This window comes from Rhodnius prolixus, unplaced genomic scaffold (assembly GCF_049639745.1).
Source record: "Rhodnius prolixus isolate KJV_2025 unplaced genomic scaffold, Rpr scaffold_5, whole genome shotgun sequence".
Classification (NCBI taxonomy): Eukaryota; Metazoa; Arthropoda; class Insecta; order Hemiptera; family Reduviidae; genus Rhodnius; species Rhodnius prolixus.
The window spans coordinates 6,255,530-6,280,415 of NW_027411624.1; the positions used below are offsets into that span (position 1 = coordinate 6,255,530).

Genomic DNA, 24,886 nt, shown 5'->3' on the forward strand with positions numbered 1-24,886 from the left:
ATGGCCGGTTTATTCTTCAAGGCAATGCTCGACTTCATAGGGCACAACTGAATACCCTGAAAGTTTGGATAAATTTGGTTGCAAGCTGCTAACTTATCCTCTTTTTTGCAACCTTGACATTGCCTCTTTGGGATTTTTTCCCATCTAATTCGGTCCGATGAAAGATGCTTTGCCGTGGCATCAAGTTCAACGGCAACGAAGAGATAGAGAAACTGGCTGCGAGATCCGGGTAAAAGGGATAAGAAGGCTGAGGTGAGTCCCCAATGAGACTGTGCGGCATTTTGTAGAGGTGTGTCCCCGTTTATTCTAAAACTAGATTTCTCGTCTTCGGGAGAGGTTAAATGTTTCCCTACCGGAGATTGTGGTATCTGGTAATCTTTACCAGAACTTTCTTGGTTTATTCAGTGTACTGGGCGATTGAGTCGCCATGCTCCCTAGTGTCCTGTTACTACTTTATTAGTTTACTGTATTGGCATCTGGCAATCTTTAGCCGGATTTGTTGTTTTAAAGCCCCCGGTACCTCTTATGAGGTTAGGAACAATAGGGGAACAACGGGCATTTTGGATTGCCTGCGTTCCTTCCCCTTTTCGATAGAACCGCCCTTCTAATACAATCTAATCTAAAGGAATAAGAAGACTCATAAGATGATGATAAGAAAGCTGGTGGAGATTTACGTGGTAAAAACTGTACTGATGTAGTGAACCATTTTTGATGTACAGCTGTGTAATTTTATTATTTGAAAAACCACTCTAATGACTTTTCTTCAAACATCATATATATATATCGTGGTTTAGGAAAAGCGGAAATATAGCTGTAGGCATTTTAATAATAACTTCTGAGGGAGGCTAAACGGTTGGATGAGTTTTAGGGCTTTTTTTTTGTGGGATAGGAATGGAACCTAACCGCCCTAGGGCGACTCTTCATAATAATAACCTTTGATTTATCCGTACATTTATGATGGAATTTGCCTCATAAAGTTTTTTATTAAACCTTTTACTGTACTAGATATTACGATACTATCTATGTTTTACTGAAACGGTACATGTAACTAAAATATAACTCGCCAGTGTAATACATTTTAAATGTAATATTTATTTCACCATGGAACATCTTGTACATTTTATTTTTACATTTAGAGCACGCAAACAATAAAATAAAAAACAAAATGGCCTACTTGATTTACTTGGGCCAGTTTTTATTTAGAGGAAACTTGCATGAATTTGCTATCGTTTATTAATATCCGGTTTCCGGTAGGAATATTGAACTGTAGAATTTTTTTTTAGATAAAAACTTTTCATTGGAAATAATTATAAGTTTTTCAAGCTGGAAAATAATTATTTCCTCCAGCATCAATTAGTTTAAGACAATATCAAAGTTCCATTTTGCTGGAAATGCACTCCAGCTTCACATTTTCATTTTGCTGTCTCTCTTATCTGTACTAATTTAAAGTTAATTAAACTTTAAAGTAAGAACTCCTAGTTTTAAGGAATATAAGAGAAAGGTTTTTTCTTGAACCATGTTCTTTCTAGCTCATTAATTGTTCTATTTAATAGTAGGTGAAGTTGTAAGATTATGGACCTAAATATCGCTTTAATAAATTTAATAATAATAAATATTATCTGAATTGCTAAAAATAAATAATATAAATAACTGGAATAAATAAAGAAAAAGTAACAAAAAAGTATCCTATGATATGACGTAAAAGAAAAACGAGCTCGTCTCCATTTTTCACGAAACATAAACTTATAGTTATTTGTAACACAATATGAATAACATAAAGAAAATCTATAGTACTATATGTAGGGAAAAAAATTTCCCTTATGTAATTTCTCCTTATTTTCTTTTAGAAAAAATATAGAGTGAACATTTTACATGAGATAATCTGTGAACTAAAGACAGAATCTCAATATTCAAATTTTTGGGAACATATTGGTTACATCAGTGGGTAAAATGTAGACGAGATTTTTCTTCTTTTTTTTCTCTAAACCACAGTACCCTTCCTTTCAGGAGCCCGACAGCCCGTGATTGGGGGTTTCCCTCAAAATCTGCCCCCTTAAATCCCTATCGCAAGCTTTTGTTTGCCAATCTCGAAGCTTTAGGCACCACAGATCATCTTCTGTAACATTCTATACTCCATCATCTCCTAGGTTGATCTTGTCTTCTTGTACCAGTACCAGAAGCTATTATAAAATCCTCTTTGGGTATTCTATCCTTGCTCATTCTCCCTGCAAGTTCAATTAAAAAATATCTTTACGAATTAGTGGAACAAAGGCGCCACAGTAGCCGAGCGGTTATACGAGCTAGACCCGCAAAGCTAAGATGTATTGTTGGTTTAGTGGGTTCGATTCCCAGTGTCTAGGCCTTAGATTTTATTTAATGGTTAATATGAGAAATTCAATAGTAAAGTATGTTAGGCGGTTATAGGCTAGACCCGCAATGCTAAGATGTATTGTTGGTTTAGTGGGTTCGATTCCCCCGGTCTAGGCCTTGGAATTTATTTAATGGTTAATATGAGAAATTCAATAGTAAAGTATGTTAGGCGATTATAGGCTAGACCCGCAATGCTAAGATGTATTGTTGGTTTAGTGGGTTCGATTCCCCAGGTCTAGGCCTTGGATTTTATTTAATGGTTAATATGAGAAATTTGCAGTAAAGAATGTTAGGCGGCTATAGGCTAGACCCGCAAAGCTAATATGTATTGTTGGTTTAGTGGGTTCCATTCCCCTGATCTAGAGGCATTGGATTTTATTTAATGGTTAATACAAAGAATTGAACAGTAAAGTATGTTTGCTAGCCGCCTCCGTCCACGACACCTAATTGGTAGTTGGTTGTAAAGCCCGCTTGAAAGAATAGGCAATTACTTTACTTTTTACTAATTAGTAGGAGAATATCAAACTGCAAGAAACCCAATACTTTGTCGTCCTGAGTAAAGAAGGGAACTTTATTAAAACAATCCAAAACTTATTTAATGTTCTTACATTATATTTCTTACAAAAAGAAGTTCCTTTATTATTTATTATATATATTATTTTCTCTTTTACTGAGAGAAAAGAAAGATGAAAATTAATGGAACAGAAGTTGGGTGATTACTGTTCTTTTTTTGGGGGTGGGGGCTGACCGGAAGTAGACATCGTCTTACTAGTTTGACCCAGAAAGAAGTAAAAACAGTTGGCAGAGGTTTTCTCAGGTCAAAGTTCATACTACTCGTAAAACGAAGTTTAAGGTGGAAAAGAGCCAAAGATTTTTGTTTTCTTTATGAAAGCAAGAAACCGGAAACTTAGTAACCAGGTTTTTTTCGATTAAAACTACATCAATACACCGGAAGTGTAAATTTTAATAAAAGGGTTTCCCATGTTTTCTGTAATTTACTATGAATTCGCCAAACGCAAAGTTTTGATTGAAGAAAAAGAAAACCACTTAGATGTATTTCTTCGCATCATTTTTCTTTGCACATTCTCAATGAAAATCTTAATAATTCTCAACATGAAATACTGCACATCATTAGTTACTTTAGCCCATTAACGCCCTCTGTACCTGCTCAGGTACATCTAATAAAAGTGCAATTTGATGTATTGTAATGTTTACTTTTGAGAAAGTAGTTTCATAAAGTGACGATAGATGACTCTAGTAATCTATGCAAAAGTCAATTTTGCCGGTGGCGCGAAAACTAATGTCATATTTTATGCATTGTCACTCGCAGTCCAAGCAAGATTACTGAGGTAAGCTATTTGCTTTTATTATTTGTACAAATAATACATTATATGGACTTCTTTTTATTACAAAGTATAATAATATCTTATTCTAATGTTTAACATAATAAATGTGGTAATTTAGTGAAACACTATGCGTTGAGCGACCTTGCTTCGGAGAATTTCATTCCTGAATCTGCCCATTGTACACAGCTGTGTACAGCTCTATAACTACAAAATTATATTTATATATTTTAATATTCTATAAAAAATGTTTAATTTTGTCCATATTGTAATAATTAATAGCAATAAATTTCAAAAAATAGCATTAGTTTCATTTTGGGCGTTAAAGGGTTAGTGTGCAAACTGGAGTGTGTAAATCTGAGATTGATGGACCCGTATTTAGCACACGTATAATAAAATCATTAATATTGTTGTACGTTTGGTTTTTGTATTGATGAGCCCACATGTAAGACTTGGACCAGAACAAGTTTTGGTATTAATATACCGTAAGTACTTCTTGTTCATCAACCACGAACCAGACCACTTAATCATCTGAGGATCCTGATTTATTAGGAGCATTATTAATCATGAGGTTTATTAAGTTGTTTGAGGTTTTAGGGAGCCCTCCATGTAACCTGAAAATGTGGTATTATCTTTACTTCCGGTATACTTCGAGTGTCCCCCAAAAAGGAAACTCTTAATGAAATGGAGATATATTTTTAGCGAATAACATTCTATAATTATTGATTCATGTATAGATATTAATTATATAATATTTATTATAAAACTAAATGTATTTTAATGGATGGCACAACGATATTCCACCCTCTCCCTCGTCGACAAGGTCGATGAAATGAGAGGGGATTATGTGAAGGACACCCTTGCATATCCAGACTCCACCCAACCTTGTTTAGCAAGGTGTAGGGATTGGTAGCTACAGGGCTGCACGTGTCATCCGTGCTCAAGTGGTATTAGGAAAGAGAAAAGTAAATTTATAGTGGGCGCTAATGATCAAGGCAGTCGATGCGCCGGAAACAAAAACAAAAAACAATTCTATTGAATAATTTCCGTTATCAATCCATCCTCCCTATTTCAGATCTTTGTATGGAACTGGGTACTTGATTTAGACTGTTCTCCGAATAAAATGGCTCCTAAAATAAAGCTCCGATGACCCAAATTCTTGTGTCCTATGACCGGATAAAGTTGATTCCCTTGAATATGAGGATGAGGATGTCAAGTATTTCAGTTTTCCCTGCTTGCAGAAAACTCCTAGGAAGAACTCCTTAGAAAGCTCCTAGAAAGAGAAAAAACTAAGGACCAGCAGCTGGGAAAATATTTTTAGTCCAATTCCAGAGCTGTGAGGGTAGTTCCTGCCGGAAGAACTACCGAGACAGTCTCTACTTCCCACAGCTTCTTTATTCCGTACCCTAGTTCCGTATACTCTAGTTTTTTCCTATTCTGAAACTCGAAGGAGGATAGCGTTGATGCTCAATACTTGGTAGTAGGACATACTCCAATTAATATCCCCAATGATGTGCGTGTAGCTTTGAGCAATCTCAGGATTACCTATCTTGTTAAGAAAATGCAAGCTCAAAAAGCTCATTAATATAACTGAAAAAATAATCGCAATGTTAATTGAAGTTTTTATTTTTAAACTCTAAAAGTAGTTTATTGTGATATTTATTGTGACCTGTGGTCCCTGCTAACAAAAATATTAAAATGGTCCCTGGTCAAAAAAAAGGTTGGGAACCACTGCTCTAGACAATGTGACCCTTCTAAATATATTGTTTGTTTTTTAGATGGGCTATTCTGTTAATGACCCTAAAACCATTAATAATTAGTTCTATTTTGGCCTTCCACTAGTGCCAATTGGGAATTTACAGTTACCCCAGGTGATAAAACAACTCTGCTAGGTACTCTAGGAGCAATCCCAGCTGGTTAGCTAAGGGATAACTACTCCCTGAAGTGCTACTCCTTCCCCATTGCCATCCGTGAATATTCTACATAGTGTTGTTCAGTTGAGGTTCAAGCTGAAGGCTCAACCGAGTCGAGCATCGACTCAAGCCTTTACTGCTTGAGCTTTCAGAGCTCGAGATTTATAGCCCTTTTAAATTCTTAAGGAATGACGAGTAAACAATGAGCAACGAACATTTTAGAAATTATTGTATTCATTTATGCAGAAATATGTTTGAAAAATTCTTTAACTGCTAAATAAGTTCATTTTATTTTAAGAAATTAATTTATTAATTAGTACAAAATAAAATGCTTCAGATAAAAAACAAAAAAAAAAGCTCGAGCCTTTTGAGCCGAGCCTTGGAGGCTCACCGAGCTTTCTGTGAGGCTTCAGCTCTGACTCGAACCACCAGCTGAGCCTTGAGAGCTCGAGCGCTCAAGACTCGAACCTTACAGCCTTATAGCTCAACTCTTGAACAACACTAATTCTACAGCAAACACTTCCATAGAGCTTGACTCTGCATAGATTATATTTTCCCCTCTAACATCGTGATTACTGATCCAATCTCTTCAGGAAGAGGCTCTACATTCCATACATCCAATACACCGATCGCTCCCTAGATATTTTACTGGCTTTTCCAACTTGGAAAATATTTATTGCGAGCTTTCCTAAGTACAGAAAAAAGGAGAAAAAAAAAATTCTCCAAGCCATATCGCTTTATTATTGACTAATACGATATTGTAAACAGGTTTCTTGCCATGGTTTTGTCGAATATGATTTGCATCATTATCAGTAATGCAGGCATTCTGTACAGCCTGTATTATCAACACTAATTTATGCATACGTAGCAAGAAACTGCAGGCCTCCATATCTTTAGTAGTAACAAACTAGTTTTCAATTTGTAGCTGGAAGTATGGATACAAATTTTAAAAAGGTGCACCTAGTGTATTTGCATTTTTATTACCACTTCCGGGAATTGTTGGTTTTCCAAAATTTTTTTTGTATCTGTATGTGGGTCTATTTTTGCGTTAAAATTTCTAAAACCTAATTCCAACCAATTGGTGTTGAAGTTTTAATATTTGTCACCAATTTTGTTTTTCAACTTAATTCGTGATTTACAAACAACATTCTCAAGAGACTGATCAAATTGAAATTTATTTAAAAGAAAGAAAAAAAAGTGGAGAATTAATAAAATAAATAAGAAAAGTAAAAATACTTTATTAACTTGAAAAATATTAGAATATTGTGTTAAAATTGACCATGACAATGAAGAAAACATAATTTTTGACTTTTCTAAACCGGAAAAACGGAATATTTATATTAAACACCTACACAGTCGTAACATGCGTGACCTTTCACGTTGTACACAGGTTTGGTTGTTAAATTTTTAATAAATTACTACATGTTACAAAAAAACAATTTAGTTGGGGGGAACACTTACACAAAATTTAGGTTACTACCAATCAAAAAAACACGATAAAGTGCTTAAGGCCCCTCGTTTGGCGGGGAGGACATAATTTAATTCAATTTACTAACAATATTGTGTTTGTAAACTTGGTAAAAATTACTAAGATAGAAATATTTTCAAATACAAGCTATAGGATCTACGTATTAGTAACCATGTTATGTAAGTGTTGGGAAAACAATCTTGGGAGCCATTCTCGGAGAAAATCAATAAAATATTTCTCCTCTGATAAGAACCTCAGTACCACTTTTGATCAAAAACAAAATTCCTGATCCACATCCTGAAGCAGTTTAGTAGTTTCCGTCACCAATTAAGACCCCGGCAACTCCCAGTTTCCTCTCTTGTTTATCCCCCATTTCCGGGTACGGCCGGTCTTTCGGGTGATCTTGAAGCTAAGCTTCAAGCGCCTCCATTAAGTGTTTCATAAGATTTATTTTACAGCATTCCCAGAGACACTCGCATTTCGCACTACTACGATTCTGTTGAAGTGGCTTTTCCCCTGTCTACAGCCGCCAGTATTTTTTTGGGGCGCTTCATTACTTTTCCAAGTTTCTGAAAGACCATCTTATATTTTCCAATTCTTCAAGATCTAATCCTCGATCCATTCTTGTAATGCTAGATCTCGTCTCCCTCTGATCTCTATATTCCCTCACACCGTACTTCATCCTTCGACAAATCCTTCCTAATACGCGCTACCTCTCTCTGGAACTCCTTACCTCCATCTGTCCGCCATGCTCCTACCCTTTCCATCTTTAAATCCCTTCTGTTCAACTATCTCCATTCTACCCAGCTTCCTCCGAAATGAATTCATTTATTTCCTTAATTTTAATTCTTATTTTTGGTAAATGCTTGCCTATTTTTTTTTTATATAAATATCTAAATTACAGGCCAAACTAATAGGGCCTCCAAGTGTACCTGTAGGAGACAATAGTCCCAGGATAATAAATTTATTTTCTCCTTCTTATTTATTTATTTTTGAGTTTCGGTGGCGGATATTCACTCTCACTCTCTCTCTCACACCATTTCTAAAAACCACTTTGTCTTGGAAAACAACAAAACATTCATTTCCGGTGAAAATTTTATCTCGCAAAATTTTGCGTGATTACAATAACTTATTTAAAAAAAAATGTTATAAATATTGAAAGGGAAGCAAATCTGACAGGATCACAATCCTTATTTTTCCTGGATTTTCTTATTTTTATTTTAAGAAAGAAAACTTTTTAGAAAGCAAAGAAAGCAATGTATCTTTCATTTCAGCAAAAAGCTATTTTCCTTTTTACCTTTATGCTCCTTGTCGATTTACTCCAACTAAATGGAATCTTTTTGTTTTTATTTATTTTCTTTTCACATTTATCTTTTGTTACATTTTTAAACTTCCTTTTTATTTTAAAGTTCCGGTACATATTCTCCATTTACTGCGTATTAAATTGACACCTTTTATATCTTTGTTTTTTTCTAGGGTTAGGAAGATAACTTTTTATGTTTTGTGTAGTCTAGCCATTTAAGGTGGGGACTAAGATCAACTTTAAGGGCGACTTCCTCTTTGAATTTGAACTATCAAAATGACGCCTCCGGATGTTGCATCGTTATTATTACGTATTATTCTTTTATCGCCCTCCTTTTTTACTTTCATTTACCACTTAACAATGTTTTAATTTACTTAAAAAATTCTCTGGTGTTAATTTAAGTGAGTGATTTGCAACTGCATCCATAATGGGCAACAAGTATAAATTATAGATAATTAACTATAAACAGATGCACATATCTACGACATATAAACATACATGCATTCATCAGCATGTCAGCTGTGAATGATAAGCATCCTGTATTGGTAGACGTTAATTAGCAATCAGAGCTATATGACAGCTCAATCTAGGGGAGTTGATGTTAAGTAATTAGTAAGATGACTCACGGAGCCATCGGCGTCTTCAAGGAGAGTTGTAGATCTAGCAGTGATCTTCTGGAAGATAGATTAATGGATCATTGTAAGAGATTAATATGGCGTGGAGTTTCTTGTTTAGTTTGGCGGGATTGGGCTGGGATGAACGAAAATGACGGTATGGAGTTTGTGATTCTAGTTGTTTGTAGGATTCGGTGTACTATTTTATTTTGGGCCTTTTAGTTTAAAGCGTCTGTCAGATAGTACTGTGGTAGTGGGTTCGATTCCCGCTCTAGAAGACTTAAATTTTACTTAATGGTTAATATGAGAAATTCAATAGTAAAGTATGTTGGGCAGTTATAGGCTAAACCCGCAAAGCTAAGATGTATTGTTGGTTTAGTGGGTTCGATTCCCCCGGTCTAGGTCTTGGATTTTATTTAATGGTTAATAAGAGAAATTTATAGTAAAGAATGTTAGGTGGTTATAGGCTAGACCCGCAAAGCTAAGATGTATTGTTGGTTTAGTGGGTTCGATTCCCCCGGTCTAGGCCAGGGGTCGGCAACCTATTTTAAGTAGAGAGCCTTTTCTTTTTAAATAATTTTAATAAATCTTCCCAAGAGCCGCAAGGATGATTGTGTAAAAAATTCTGTAGATCATTTATATTCACAATTTATTATTTTACGATATCCAATAACATTTAAATGTTTTATATATTTATTTTTTACATATTACAAAGTAAATAAACAAATAAATAATAAATAAACCTGTGTTTGGATGAAAATGGAGGCAGTCCTGTATATTACGTACTGTATTTTTGTCCTATATTTTTCAACTCCTTAAGTTTAAATCCTCCATCCATACCCGTAACACTAGATCTCGCTCACCCGATCTCTATTTTCCCTCTCACCGTACCTCATCCTTTGACAAGTCCTTCCTAATACGTGCTACCTCTCTCTGGAACTCCTTGCCATCATCTGTCCGCCATGCTCCTACCCTATCCATCTTTAAATCCCGTCTATTCAGTTATCTCCTTTCTATCCAGCTTCCTCCGAAATTCTAATTGTTTTAATTTATTTCCTTAATTTCTGCTGTTATTTTTATTTTCACTTTTTGTAAATACTTATTTATTTATTTAGTTTCTGTATAATCACAGGCCAAACTGTTAAGGCCTCTATTTGTTCCTGTATTTATTCTTAGAAGACAATTGTCCCAGAATAATCAATTTCTTTTCTATTTCTTTTTCTATTTTAATATAATTCTATTCAATTTCAAACCAATCATATTTAAAATTCTTTTTGAACAAATATCTTTACTTTAATAAATGAAATTTTCATTTGTTTCAATAAAATTGAAATATACAATGTATTTTGGGCAGGCTGAAGAGCCACACAATTTAGATAAAAAAGCCGCATGCGGCTCGCGAGCCGCGGGTTGCCGACCCCTGGTCTAGGCCTTGGATTTTATTTAATGGTTAATATGAGAAATTTATAGTAAAGTATGTTAGGCGGCTATAGGCTAGACCCGCAAAGCTAAGATGTAATGTTGGTTAGTGGATTCGATTCCCCTGGTCTAGGCCTTGGATTTTATTTAATGGTTAATATGAGAAATTTATAGTAAAGTATGTTAGGCGGCTATAGGCTAGACCCGCAAAGCTAAGATGTAATGTTGGTTAGTGGATTCGATTCCCCCGGTCTAGGTCTTGGATTTTATTTAATGGTTAATATGAGAAATTTATAGTAAAGTATGTTAGGCGGCTATAGACTAGACCCGCAAAGCTAAGATGTATTGTTGGTTAGTGGGTTCGATTCTCCCGATCTAGGCCTTGGATTTTATTTAATGGTTAATATGAGAAATTTATAGTAAAGTATGTTAGGCGGCTATAGACTAGACCCGCAAAGCTAAGATGTATTGTTGGTTAGTGGGTTCGATTCTCCCGATCTAGGCCTTGGATTTTATTTAATGGTTAATACAAAGAATTTAACAGTAAAGTATTTTTGCTATTCGCCTTAATGACACCTAATTTAACAATGAGAAGTAAAGCCCGATAGTGAAAATAGGCATTACTTTATTTTAATTTAAAAATAAGACGGAATATTGTGCAAAACTAAATAAATGTGCAAAAAAAAAAAATAATACATGCGGGCTTGGTTGCACAAATTACAACCAGATATAATCTTCAGTAATAATTCAACAACTCTCATTGCATTATTATACAGCATTGAAGGAAAAGCATAATATTTCCATATTTTCTTTTGCATAGATAACAAATTACTTTTTCTTTCTTTTCCACGTGCCCTTTTTAATAGACAAATAAAAAAGGAAAATTCAAAAATAATTTTTCCTAGAGATAAACTTTGCAAAGAATACATTTCTTATTATTTATATTTTTTACATTTTTTATTCTCCCTTTTCCTAGTTGAAAGAGAAGCTGTGACAATTATGCAGATTTCTATTTTGAATTCTCTGTATTCTTTCTCCATTCAGCCATGCTGACGCTGGAGTTCCGCAAGGCAGCATACTAGGCCTTTTAGTTTAAAGCGTCTGTCAGATAGTACTGTGGTAGTGGGTTCGATTCCCGGTCTAAAGGCCTTAGATTTTATTTAACGTTTAATATGAGAAATTCAATAGTAAAGTATGTTAGGCGATTATATGCTAGACCCGCAAAGCTAAGATGTATTCTGTACACAATGTATTCTTCAGACATACCTGCTCAACTTCAAACTACTCTTCTCACCAATGCTGACGATACTGCCATCTTATCTACTAACAAAGATCCATTAATAACTCATATAAACCTTCAGTCTCACCTCACCTTCTTAGAAAAATGGTTCACAAAATGGGCTAAATTGAACGAAACAAAATCTCAAAACATTACTTTCACTCTTCTACGCATCACTCTTCCCTCCTGTCTTTTACAATCTTATTCCTTTACCAGGAGTCAACGTAGTCCACTACCTTTGGCTTTACCTTGACAGAAGACTTAGGTGGAACCCTCATACTCGACTTAAGAGAACAGAATTTAACAGACGCTTCCGACAACTGAAAAAACTATTCGACAACAGATCAAAACAAAAGACTTATATATGTAAGTATATTAAAGCCAGACTGGGCTTATAGCATCGAACTGTGGGGTTCAACCAAACGCTCAAATCTGCAAAGGATCCAGTCCTTGCAGTCTAAAATTCTTCGCTGTATAGTTGGAAGCTCCTTTCTACGTCACCAATCAAACCATTCACACAGACTTGAACCATTTCCTTTCGTCACCGTAGTTGCTGAAAACACAGAAAATTCAATCTTAACATTCAATCATATCACAATCCACTTGTACAAACATCTGTCTTCAAGAACATTTCCAGACCAACACTTCTAGGACAGTCTTAAAAGATAGTGTGGCCTCGCGATCTCCTCTCTGATGAAGAGAGTCAGTAGAATGTAGAATGTTATTGAAGTGTTACCGCTGGGTAACTTCTCCACTCTGATATGTGTGTGAATGTTGCTTATTGTTGCCCTTGATGCTTATAACGCAATGCGTTGATTGTAACTAAATAAATGATTAAAAAAAAAATAAGAATTCTCTGTACAATGTAAATACAAATGTATAATGAACCAGTTATGTATGTTCATCTAGAGTGGAATCACGCAAAACCTTTATTTCCGGTAAAAGTAAAGTCCAAAATTCACATAAAAAGCAAAACTTCCTCTTACGTAAGAGAATGCTTAAAAAAAAAATCTTAGTTGCATTTCAGAGAAAATAAAATAATACGAGGGTCGTTTGAAAAGTCCGTGCAAAAATAAAAACTACTTAATTTTTTGGGGTAAACCGTTTTTATTTTTCAACATAGTCTCCTTTTAGGCTTATACACTTCGTCCAACGCTGCTCTAGTTTGTTGATCTCTTCCGAATAATAGGATTTGTCCAAGTTTGAAAAATTGCCATTCGTTTCAGCAATCACCTCCTCGTTTAAATAAAATCTTTTTCCCGCCAGCCATTTCTTCATATTGGGGAACAAATAGTAGTCCGAGGGAGCCAAGTCTGGAGAATAGGGGGGATGTGAAACGAGTTGGAACCCTATTTCCATTAATTTTGCGACCACAACTGCTGAGGTTATTACTGGTGCGTTGTCGTGATGGAAAAGGACTTTTTTGTGGGCCAATCGTGGGCGTTTTTCTTGCAGCTCGGTTTTCAAACGGTCCAATAACGATGAATAATATGCACCTGTAATAGTTTTACCCTTTTCCAGATAGTCGATGAGGATTATTCCTTGCGAATCCCAAAAGACAGTCGCCATAATCTTTCCGGCCGAAGGAACGGTCTTCGCCTTTTTTGGCGCAGATTCCCCCTTGGTAACCCATTGTTTAGATTGTTCTTTGGTCTCAGGAGTGTAGTGATGTATCCATGTTTCATCCACAGTGACGAAACGACGCTTAAAGTCCTGCGAATTCTTCTGGAACAGCTGCAAACCGTCCTTGCAACACTTCACACGATTTCGTTTTTGGTCAAGCGTGAGCAATCGCGGCACCCATCTTGCGGATAGCTTTGTCATGTCCAAATGTTGATGCAAAATATTAAGTACCCGTTCATTCGAGATGCCCACAGCAATAGCAATCTCACGCACCTTCACTCTTCTGTCATCCATCACCATATCATGGATTTTATCAATGATTTCTGGAGTAGTAATCTCAACAGGGCGTCCAGAACGTTCAGCGTCACTTGTGCCCATATGGCCACTCCGAAAATTTTGAAACCACTTATAAACTGTTCTAATCGAAGGTGCAGAGTCACCATAATATTTATCAAGCTACTCTTTAGTCTCCTGAGGCGTTTTGCCTTTCATAAAGTAGTGTTTAATCAACACACGAAATTCTTTTTCGTCCATTTTTTGAAAATCACTCGACTTCCTCCATTCAAACGAATGCCAAACACAAAGAAATAGACCGATCTGGCTGAAACTTGGTGTGTGTTCTTCCAAGAGATGCTACTAACTAAACATAACCTCGATACGCGCCAGTGGTGCTATCTCTCTGACTTTGCACGGACTTTTCAAACGACCCTCGTAAATTTCCTTTCGTTTCTCCATGCAGTTGTAGCTTCTCCAATTTCTGAGTACTATGCGAATTTCCATCTACAGCAATTAAACTGTTTTATCCGTTTCACAGAACGGCCATCTTGTTGAATAGTTATTTAGAATAAATTTGTTATGGTAAGGGTTATACGCAGTTTATAGTCCAACCATACTGGAAGCTGGGAAAAGATACGTTCTAAACTTCAATGATTAGAATTTCTTCCTTAATTAGGAGTTCATAAAATATTTTATTTAAATTTTATTAATATTATTATGTTTTTTTGGACCATTATTTGGGAAAAGAAAAACAAAAAATTAATCAGGGTTTTAAAGAATAATGAATATGACGTTTACTTAGGGCGCAGATTGTTTCCAAATCTTGTCTGCACACTCACATGACTCCCTGTCCCTACAATACGCGTTGTTCTAAATATTAATTTTCTTCAAACTTGGAATGTTTAGTATATAAAGATTGTAGATTTACTAAAACCAGATCTACAAGGAAACCAACTCCAAATTGTTCCAGAGAATTATGTTATGCTAATTTTCTTATTTGTGGTGTTACGCTTCAAAACAGCTGGAGTACAATGTACGGTTATACCACCGGAGCTTCTTCTTCTTTCTTTTTTTTTTTTTTTTTAAGTTCCATCAAAAAAAAAAAAAAGATCGTCTGTCTAATCCTCGAAAGATTTTCCTTTTCTATCGGCTAAAAAACAAATTGTTTTCCCCCCTCCCAAGAGATTATCTGAGGAAAATAAATGGAAAAGCTTTTTGATAATACAATTTTCATGTAAACATTTCCCAGGTATTCCCAGTTTCATTTAAAAAGGATGAAATTAGGTTGCATCATTTTATTTTTTTCATGTTTTTCCAAGCCAAAACTGGTTTTTAGAAAAGAAAAAAAATAGAGGATCTACCTAGAGATCCCCGGTCCTTTAGATTTTCTCTTCCTAGAAGCTTTTTACAGCTTACTGTCCAATGAGAACACTGCCCGAAGACTGGCTCTGCACTGAAAAAAAAAGGCCCTGTGGCCAATAACTTGTGATAATGACGCGCCTTAAATTAAATACATAATAATAATGGCGTTGACACTAACACGAGTTTTCTTTGTTTAAATAATTTGTTTGCAATTTCAAATTTTCCGCTAACACTGAACGTATTTAGGTCCTCCATAGACCTGCTGCTGATTAGACCTGCCAGAAATTTTACTTTAGGATAATGCTAAATGTTTAATTTCATCATTCACAAGCACGCAGCGTCACCGTCTCTTTCTAATTATGTGTAGAGAAAAAAACCAGCCACCCCTTCATCCGGAAAAGCCTTCTAATCTAATTTTTCTCGGAAAATCTTTTATGTTAAAGTATAAAGAAAATTGTTTAGGGGTATTTTTTGAAGGAAACCTCCCAAAAAGCGGTACTTTTTAGCGTTTTTGATTGCTAAATTTCAGTTCTATCCACTTATTGGATAGAATAGATTTCCACTTTTCCAGACTTTGAGACCTCAAAATGGGCATTTCCGTTTTTTTTTTTTAAAAAAAACTCAATTTTGGAAATTGGTCATGATCCTCATGAATTAATAAGATTTATTTTTAATTTATACAATGACCTAATTTTCGATTGAATAATTCTCACATTACTAAATCGTAGCTGAAAATAGTAGAATAAAGCAAATAAGATGAGCTAAGTTCCTGATATGGAGATGAAAAGTAGATCTTCTAGTAGCAAATTGTGAAATGTGATCTGAAAAAGCCAAGTTTATCTAGAAAGGTAGTCTAAGGGTCATGAAATAGGATTCATCTTTGCTTTACTCATCCTTTTGGTAAAGTCAATATTATAGGAGTTAAAGCAAATGTAATGTGGGCTTTTTGCTCCGCCACATATTGCGGACAAACCTGTTCTCACTTTGGTAAAACTAAGTATTGACTTAAAACTCAATATATGTGAATGAAATAGAACCGCTAGGAGCTTTGTGAATGAGATCTGGTGAAAGAGCTTTAGAGCATTCATTCATAAGTTTAAACCTTTAAAATAAGTTTAGTTGTTTTGTCAGAAAAACAACTCAAATAAAGTACATTAATTGATATTTTACTCTTGTTCTTTGCAACTACATACGAGGTCTGTAAATTAAGTAATGAGACTGATTTTTTACAAATTTTTTCATTCAAAAAGAATAATTCTATATTGTCACCTACAAAATAACTTCCTTCTGAAGCCACACAGCGCTGGAAACGTTTCTTCCACTCCTCATAGTAGTGCTCGAACTCCGATACTGGAATAGCCTTCAGCTGGTCGGTTTTACAGCCGTTTGAATGTTTTCCAACTGTCCCAAAATGAGTTCCCTTGAGGTGATTTTTCAAGTTCGGGAAGAGAAAAAAAAGTCACAAGGACTTAATTCAGGCGAATAAGGAGGCTGTGAGGAGCCACAGGAATGTTTTTACTGGCCAAAAACTCTGGTTTATTGAAATTGCTGTGTGACAAGGAGCATTATCGTGATGCACAACACCCAAATTGTTCTTGATGTTTGGTCTCACACGAATGAGAACCTTTTTCGAAGTTTTTTTTCAAGAACCTCTCGGTAAAAGTGTTGATTGACCGTTTGAACCTTGAGATAGAAACTCTTTGTGGACGATTCCTGTGGATATCGAAAAAAAACAAATCAGCATGCATTTTTGATCTTCGACTTCGCCATCCTAGCTTTTTTTTGGGCCTTGGAGAGGTTGAAGTGTGCCATTCCATGCTCTGGCGCTTGGTTTCTCTGGGTCGTACTCGGACACCCAAGACTTGTCACCAGTAAAAGACAAGTTCCAGAAAATGGGGGTCATTTTCAATTGAATTCAAAAAGTCAAGGCACCTTTCAAACATTCAAAACATTCAAACGGCTGTTACCGACCAGCTGAAGGCTATTCCAGTATCGGAGTTCGAGCACTGCTATGAGTGGAAGAAACGTCTCCAGTGCTGTATGGCTTCAGAAGGAAGTTATTTTGAAGGTGACAATATGGAATTGTAATTCTTTTTGAATAAACAAAATTTTAAAAAAATCAGTCTCATTACTTAATTTACAGACCTCGTACAATGGTGCAAAAATTGCATGCAGCATGCAAAAAATGATGAATAAATGAGAGAATATACATATATGTACATACAATATATATGCACAATATGCACCCTATGCAAGCATTAACGGTGAACGGTGGCCAGCCAATGTTGTTAGCCATTAGTCAACAGCTGCTTATTGCGAACATGTCAGCCAATCTAAAACGATCCTTTCTACCCATAGTTTACAGCTTTCCTGTAAAATATCATTTCCGTATCCTTTAAGGCCCTGAATTTTTGTAGTTCATTATTTTTTTTTTTAAAAAAAGGGTTAAATTTGTATCCAGCTTAAAATTGTTACAACTACCTTCAATTATGAGATTAACCTTACCTTCTTTCTTTGTCCTGTTTCAGGGAGTGAACACGAGTGACACAGTTCAAACCGTCTCGTGATGAACGAGTCGTTGGCCAGACTCATCCTGGAGAAGCCAACCTCCTCTTCGCAGATGGATCCATTATATATTGTCATTCCAATGACAGTACTGTATTCGTTGATCTTTTTGACCGGAGTCATTGGCAACGTAAGCACGTGCATAGTAATTGCCAGGAATAGACATATGCATACGGCCACTAATTATTACCTCTTCTCTTTGGCCATATCCGACCTATTGCTGTTAATCTCCGGTCTACCACAGGAGATGTACCAACTTTGGTCTACGTAAGTGAATTATTATTTCATTATTGTATAATAATTTTTTTTTTACTAGAATCCATTATGGATGCCATAAAACTTGTCAGTTAACTTCTTAAATGTCAGTTTTCCTCAGAGGTATTCTTGAAACTGACTGCAGTCGATTTCTTCATCATTAACTACACGATTATTGGAAACTTTTAACAGTAAAAAGCATTAGCAGAAGTTAGGATTTACTTTTCTAAACGGAAGTTTTCTTCACTTTTCTCAGGGTTTTCTCTATAAGTTTTTTTGCACTCTAAACACTTTTCTTTTCCTTTTTTCTCATTTATTTGTGGCTGTAATCAGCGCGTTGGCGATATAAGTAAGAATGTGTTAACAGTAGATGGAAAGTTATACATAGATTGGAGAAATTACCCTGTGGTAACTATCCAAAATACTGAACTACAGTACAACTCGATTAACCGGCCCTCGGATAACCGGGATCATGTTGAGTCATTATTAAGAACACCTGGATCGGCGCCGAAACAAAAGTTAATTTTCGGTGGCGACAGGAAAAATTTTGTGTCTTCCGATTTAACATAATTGTAGGCGTGGCAGCAACTCTTTTATACCTGATTTTCTTCAAGGGTCATTATGTATGTATGTATGTAAAATCCCAAAATGGTGCAATTAGTACTGAATTTCTTGGGATTTACCACGGTCTTACAAAAAGATCTTACAAAAGACCCATGGGATTTACGTGTCGTAAATGGTTGATTTTCAACTTCACGGTTATATGTAATATTTTTATGGATAATCACTAAGTAATACTGTGTATTCGGTTTAACCGGGATTTCAGTTTCCCGGGGTGGGTATAGCCGGAGGTCAGCCCAGTTAATCGAGGTTGTACTGTAATTAGTTACTATCTTCACTAGAGGGGGAGATCACGTAGCCCTCACTGTCTTTTTAAGACATCTTGTCGGGTTGGTCAGAAAGAGTTCTAGAAGAAAGATTTTTGAGCTAGAGAATTTGTGCGTGCGATTGCAGCTTAAAACTACACTGGTTTTCGTCCAATTCACCAAAGTTAAGCTCAAACCTCAATCACCAAAGTTAATACTCTTAAACCTATAATTTGATTAATTTTTCAAAGAAAAAATAAGTTTTAACGCATTCTTAAGAGGATAAAAATATCATTTCAACGTAATGAACAGTTTTAAAAATTTGGGGAATCTAAATTAGAATAATTTTTGACGTGATTACGACTTTAAATTTGCAATCATATGGAGGCAATACAGAAAAACTATTGATAACAAAATCGGGGGATACAGTTTGGCATTATAGTTCTACGAATCTATCGTCTACATCCAAAATTAAATTAGACCACTGGATAGCTAAAGGATCATAGAATTCATTACGATAAGCGAGGACACTGTGACGCATCGCGCGCGGTGGAGGAGGAAGCGCCGCCATTTTGAGATCATTTTGCTGCGTATCGAGATTTGCAATTTGAATAACTTTTGACTCGGAGAAGCTACGATGTTCGTTTGTTTTAATCGTCAGCTGTCGTCACAATCTATCGATTGTTTATAAAACATTAGTGTAAAATAGTGACAGTGAATATAATAAGGTGTAGAATGAAAAAATATCAAAAATATATAATGGCCTATACGCATCGAAAAGTCAAAATCAAATACAGAGATCGTATACGGTTGTTAAGGGCTTCTCAAGAACAATCGAATGGTAATAATAAAACACCATATGACCGAGTCAAGCTGTGCCGGGAACGTAAAAGAATGAAAGCGGCCGAGCGGATCAACGACGGTGTCCAGTACATCTGCAGCTGGGGCCGGTTGAAATTATGCAAGTGGATGATGAAATCGCTTCTACATCGACAGCGGACTGTATAGGCATAGATTGTGTTCGATCGTCGATTTGTTTCCTTGATTTCATCCTAAATACATAAATAAAAATATTTTATATAAAATGTCCATGACACAGCCACAGTTTTTTTTTTTTAAATTCGGTATTTGGAAAAATGTGTGAGCTGGAAAATCGTTGTTTTCTTCTCAGATTTCCCTTGTTTTCTATTTTCTAAAAACTGGCTTTTAAATATGTTGAAAACATATTTATAAATTTAAATATTATATTTTCTTATTATTTAAAAAAAAAAAACTAAGCAACAAGAGGAGGGGTTTGAGATGAAAATATTTCTTAATATATAAAATTGACCACAATTACAATGTAAATGAACGTAATATTCATGAATATAACTCTAAACAGATTGAGAAGATGGTTGCCAGGTTACTGGAAATGAAGAATGAATATGATTGAATATTTTTACTTATTTTTTATTTTTTGAAAAGAATTACGATATATATCTTGATACATCTTGTTCAAATATAATAACTAGTTTCTTACAAAGCTGTAAAATTTAAATTCAACTTTTATTTATCATAGAAAATAATAAAGTGACTTGCAAATAAATAAATAAATAAAAAGAATACAACAAAATGAAGTAATAAGTGAGAAGAGGAGATGACAGCAACAGCTGACAATCATCAACCATCAACTGATCCAGAGTCTTGCGAGTAACAAAACAGTTGAATACCCTCCAGAGAAATCATAAGACTTTGGGGGGACTTAAATGGATTTAGCGCATTTTTAAGTTGGTCGGGGGGCGAGCTATATTCAGCTATTAACGATGCATTTTTCTGCATGCAGGAGATTATATCTAAGAAGAAAATTTTTTTCTTTTTCTTTGATTTTTTATCCTGTCGAAACATGTTGATGTTTATTGCTTTTATTGCTCTGACTGGTGTTTGGGCCCATCATCCATCATTAGAGGTAGGATCAGTTTGGGTGTAGAGATTTCAATTTTATGTTTAAGTGTAAAGTGAGAGACACATACAAGCGATACAGCATCACAAAGAAGCGTAAAAGCTTTTAAAGAGGATTTAGACAGTATTAGCGCTAGCGATTCCTCTGTTGCTTATTGTATAGCTAATGAGTTAGCAACCAGTGAAAAAGTCTATATAGAGACTCTGCGATTGATTGTGTTCAGGTATGTGATCATATAAAACTTTCTTTCTTTTAAGCAACTAAAATATCACCTACAAGGGGAACTATACATCTTCCAGAAGTAATAGAAGTGAAATAAGCATGTCTCAATCAGTCGAAAATGCAAATATTTAATCTAGTTTAGCGATCGATTCTCTTAAATGCTACTGGAATTGGGAAGAACTACTCATTGTTTAAAGAAGTTTTTGTAGTTGCAGTGAAAATCTCTACACATAAACTGATTACCTCTGATGGTGGATGAATATCAGAAGCTGGCCAAGGATACAACGAACACACATGCTACAACAGGATAAAATCAAAGTTATTAACCAGCACTGCCAACCTAACCACATTTTCAACAACAGAAGTTATATCTACTATTTGATCGCTGATTTTATTCGTCGTTTTCTTTTTAAGACCCCCTGATCTCTTTTCCAGACTTCCATCCACTACAAGTTGAGTAATCAGTCTGATTTAGACAGTGTTGTCCATAGGAATGTTATTCTCATGGGAATCCCATGGGAAACGTCCCATGGGATGGGATGGGACAGCACACATTTGTATTTCCCATGGTAGTCGATCCATGGTAGTCGATAGAATGATACTGAATTGTCATACTTAGATTATACTTTTGAGTGTCAAAGTTAATAAAGTTAATAAATTTTGTCGTTTTGCATGTCTCCTTTCTACATGTAGTCCTACGAGGGTCGTTTGAAAAGTCCGTGCAAAAATAAAAACTACTTAATTTTTTGGGGTAAACCTTTTTTATTTTTCAACATAGTATCCTTTTAGGCTTATACACTTCGTCCAACGCTGCTCTAGTTTGTTGATCCCTTCCGAATAATAGGATTTGTCCAAGTCTGAAAAATAGCCATTCGTTTCTGCAATCACCTCCTCGTTTGAATAAAATCTTTTTCCCGCCAGCCATTTCTTCATATTGGGGAACAAATAGTGGTCCGAGGGAGCCTAGTCTGGAGAATAGGGGGGGATGTGAAACGAGTTGGAACCCTATTTCCATTAATTTTGCGACCACAACTGCTGAGGTGTGAGCTGGTGCGTTGTCGTGATGGAAAAGGACTTTTTTGTGGGCCAATCGTGGGCGTTTTTCTTGCAGCTCGGTTTTCAAACGGTCCAATAACGATGCACCTGTAATAGTTTTACCCTTTTCCAGAGAGTCGATGAGGATTATTCCTTGCGAATCCCAAAAGACAGTCGCCATAATCTTTCCGGCCGAAGGAACGGTCTTCGCCTTTTTTGGCGCAGATTCCCCCTTGGTAACCCATTGTTTAGATTGTTCTTTGGTCTCAGGAGTGTAGTGATGTATCCATATTTCATCCACAGTGACGAAACGACGCTTAAAGTCCTGCGGATTCTTCTGGAACAGCTGCAAACCGTCCTTGCAACACTTCACACTAAACGTAAACTTTCATAAATTTAATAATTTTATTTGAACTGATATTAATATTATAATGGGAATTCCGTGGGATGGGATGGGATGGGACAGGCATAAATTGCCATGGGATGGGATGGGACGGAAAAATATGTCCCATGGACAAGCCTGGATTTAGACGATTTGGTCACTAGATGTGGGAGGTTAAATGTTGTATTTGTGATATTTAAAATGTTGATAAAACATTTTTTCTAAAAGTAGTAAAATATAATTAAAGGAATCTAGAATATATGTACGTATTATAGAAGATTTTGTATGTTTACTGATACAGATTAAATTCAGAACTTAATTTACAAAGTTGCTCTCCTAGAGCAATTAAATTGTCAATATTCATCTCAATATTAACTTTACAAGATCAATACAGAGTATTGATCGGCATAGACAAATATTAAATTTAGGTGATTTAGTTCCAACAATTCCTACAAACAGAGGAAGATCACATTCTACTTAATAAGTCCGTAGCTCACTTCCGGTGATAAAAAAAAAAAAAATACTGATGGATATAATGGGATCCCTTTTTATACCTTGAAGTTTGGGCATGCCCTGAAATGGGAATATTTTTGCGATTGGGTCAAATTGTTCGACATTTCACCGGAAATAAGCGATTTCAGTCTACAAGTTGGTCTGTATGCGTGTGTGTGTCTGTCTGTTGAGTTCGTGATAAGCCCCCAGCGAATTCATTTAAAGTATGCACATTGCACATGCACTTTGATCTAAAATTTCTATTTGCATTTTTTTTTTCCAATAAAAATTCGATTAAGGAGACTTCAAACAGAGTTTTTAAGTGCCATTTCCCGTATACTGTACTGTCGTGTCACGTGTCACTTGTATAATATTAATAAAAATCAAGTGAAGGACTAAATTTCGACAATTTGGGAGATAAAAACAAAAAATCGAAAGAACGGAAATATCACTTTACTTAAATAATTTTTTCTATGTGTTAAGATTTTGATCAGGGCTCCAGAATCACTAGTCAATCTTTGGAACCAGATTCTTTTGGTTTGTGACTTTGCTTAACCTGTTCTCCCACTCAGTTATTAGTATAATTTTATTTAGAAGAGAACACTTGTATAGAAAGAAAATTTTCCATATTTTTTTCCTTACAAATGGCTCCTATGATTCTGTTTTTTTGTAAACAGCTCCTGCGATTTTTCTTACAAACGGGCTCCTATGAGTTTTTTTTTTTTGCAAACAGCTCCTGTCATTTTTCATTCAAACGAGCTCCTATGATTTTGTCTAAAACTTTGTTTAATGATTAAAAATAAATAAATCTACATTATTTTATTTGAAAATTCTTTTAAGCGTATTTATGAGAGAGAGGAGATTTGGCTAGATTTCTACTTAAAGTGGTAAGAATTGCTCAGAGTTAAAAAGAAATTTTTTTTTGGTTTTTGAGAACATTGAGAATAGAAGTTGAAAGAAGTCGCGTAAAGGTTTGTACCATATTATTATATGCACTTTTTTTAATGTGATTTTTTTTTTAAATCAATTTTACTGTCTCGTCTCTGTCCAAGACACTTAATTAAAACTGTCCGGTAGGACAGTTGTATAAGGGTTGACCATCAAAAACTGCACGAAAAAGCGTAACGTTGAAAAACACCCAACTTTGACAATTTTTTTCTCTTTTTCTATAAAAGATAAAATTCCCAAATTTTCTTTAAATCTTACTCCAAACCCTCCTTCATAACTGTAATTTTTTTGCAACCACCCAGATCTAATAGGTTTCGAGAAAAAAGTTGCCGAAAATGAGCAAAAACCGCTTTTTCAAAAAATGTTCTTGTTCTTGTTCTTCTTCTTCTTCTTGTTGTTCTTGTTCTTGTTGTTACCTTTTTTGTAAACAACGTAGCGCCTAAACGCGTGAACCGATTTTCATGAATGAGGTGTCATTGGATTCGGAATTTTATGTAGATGTGCCTTTTGGGGGTCTCGATCCTGTACATCGAATGGGAGAGGAGTTAGCCCCCTTAATGTAAGGCCCCCTCCAAAATTATTATTACTAATTACTCTGTAAATCTTGGCCCGATTTTGATAAAATTTGGTAGGATGATAGGGTTAGGGCTCCCCTACGTAACATTAAAGCGGCGTTCAGCTCTTACACTTGTTAAGGGGAAGTATAGCAATCGTTTCAAATTATCGACACGTGAACCGACCGAAGTGTCATTCGAATCGAAATTTTGTACAGATTTGCACTTTAAAAGTCTCGACGCCGTGCCTCATAAGGAGGGGAGTTCGCCCCACCCAAATAAGGCCCTTTCTAAAACTATTATTACCAATATTTCTATAACGCTTAGTAAGATTTTGATAAAATTCAGCTCGAATAAGTGGTTAAAGCTCCTCTACGTTGCTGATGCTCTTGCACCTACTAAGAGGAAGTACTGCAATCGTTTAAATAATCAATGAGTGAACCGATTTAAATCAATGAATTGTCGTTCGATTAAAAAATCTTTGCCTTTTAGGGAGAAGTACTGCAATCGTAGTTTATTTTTCTTACTCCTCTTAAAAGGAAGTACTGAAATCGCGGTTTAATTTTGATATTCACGTACAAATACCTTCCTACGCTTTTTCAAAAACATTGTTATTGGGGATGGTTTGGGGGACCGCAACTATAATCATTCTTTAAAA

The 24,886-nt window shown here is 35.4% G+C and overlaps 1 protein-coding gene across 1 annotated transcript in view; it reads left to right on the plus strand.

Moving 5' to 3' along the window:
- LOC141457918 (pyrokinin-1 receptor-like) overlaps nucleotides 1-24,886 on the plus strand; it is a 136,203-nt gene that overhangs the window by 22,334 nt on the left and 88,983 nt on the right. The window contains exon 2 of the mRNA XM_074135319.1: nucleotides 17,499-17,802. Coding sequence (XP_073991420.1) covers nucleotides 17,537-17,802 — 266 coding nt within the window. The 5' untranslated portion in view covers nucleotides 17,499-17,536. The remainder of the gene's footprint in view (nucleotides 1-17,498; nucleotides 17,803-24,886) is intronic.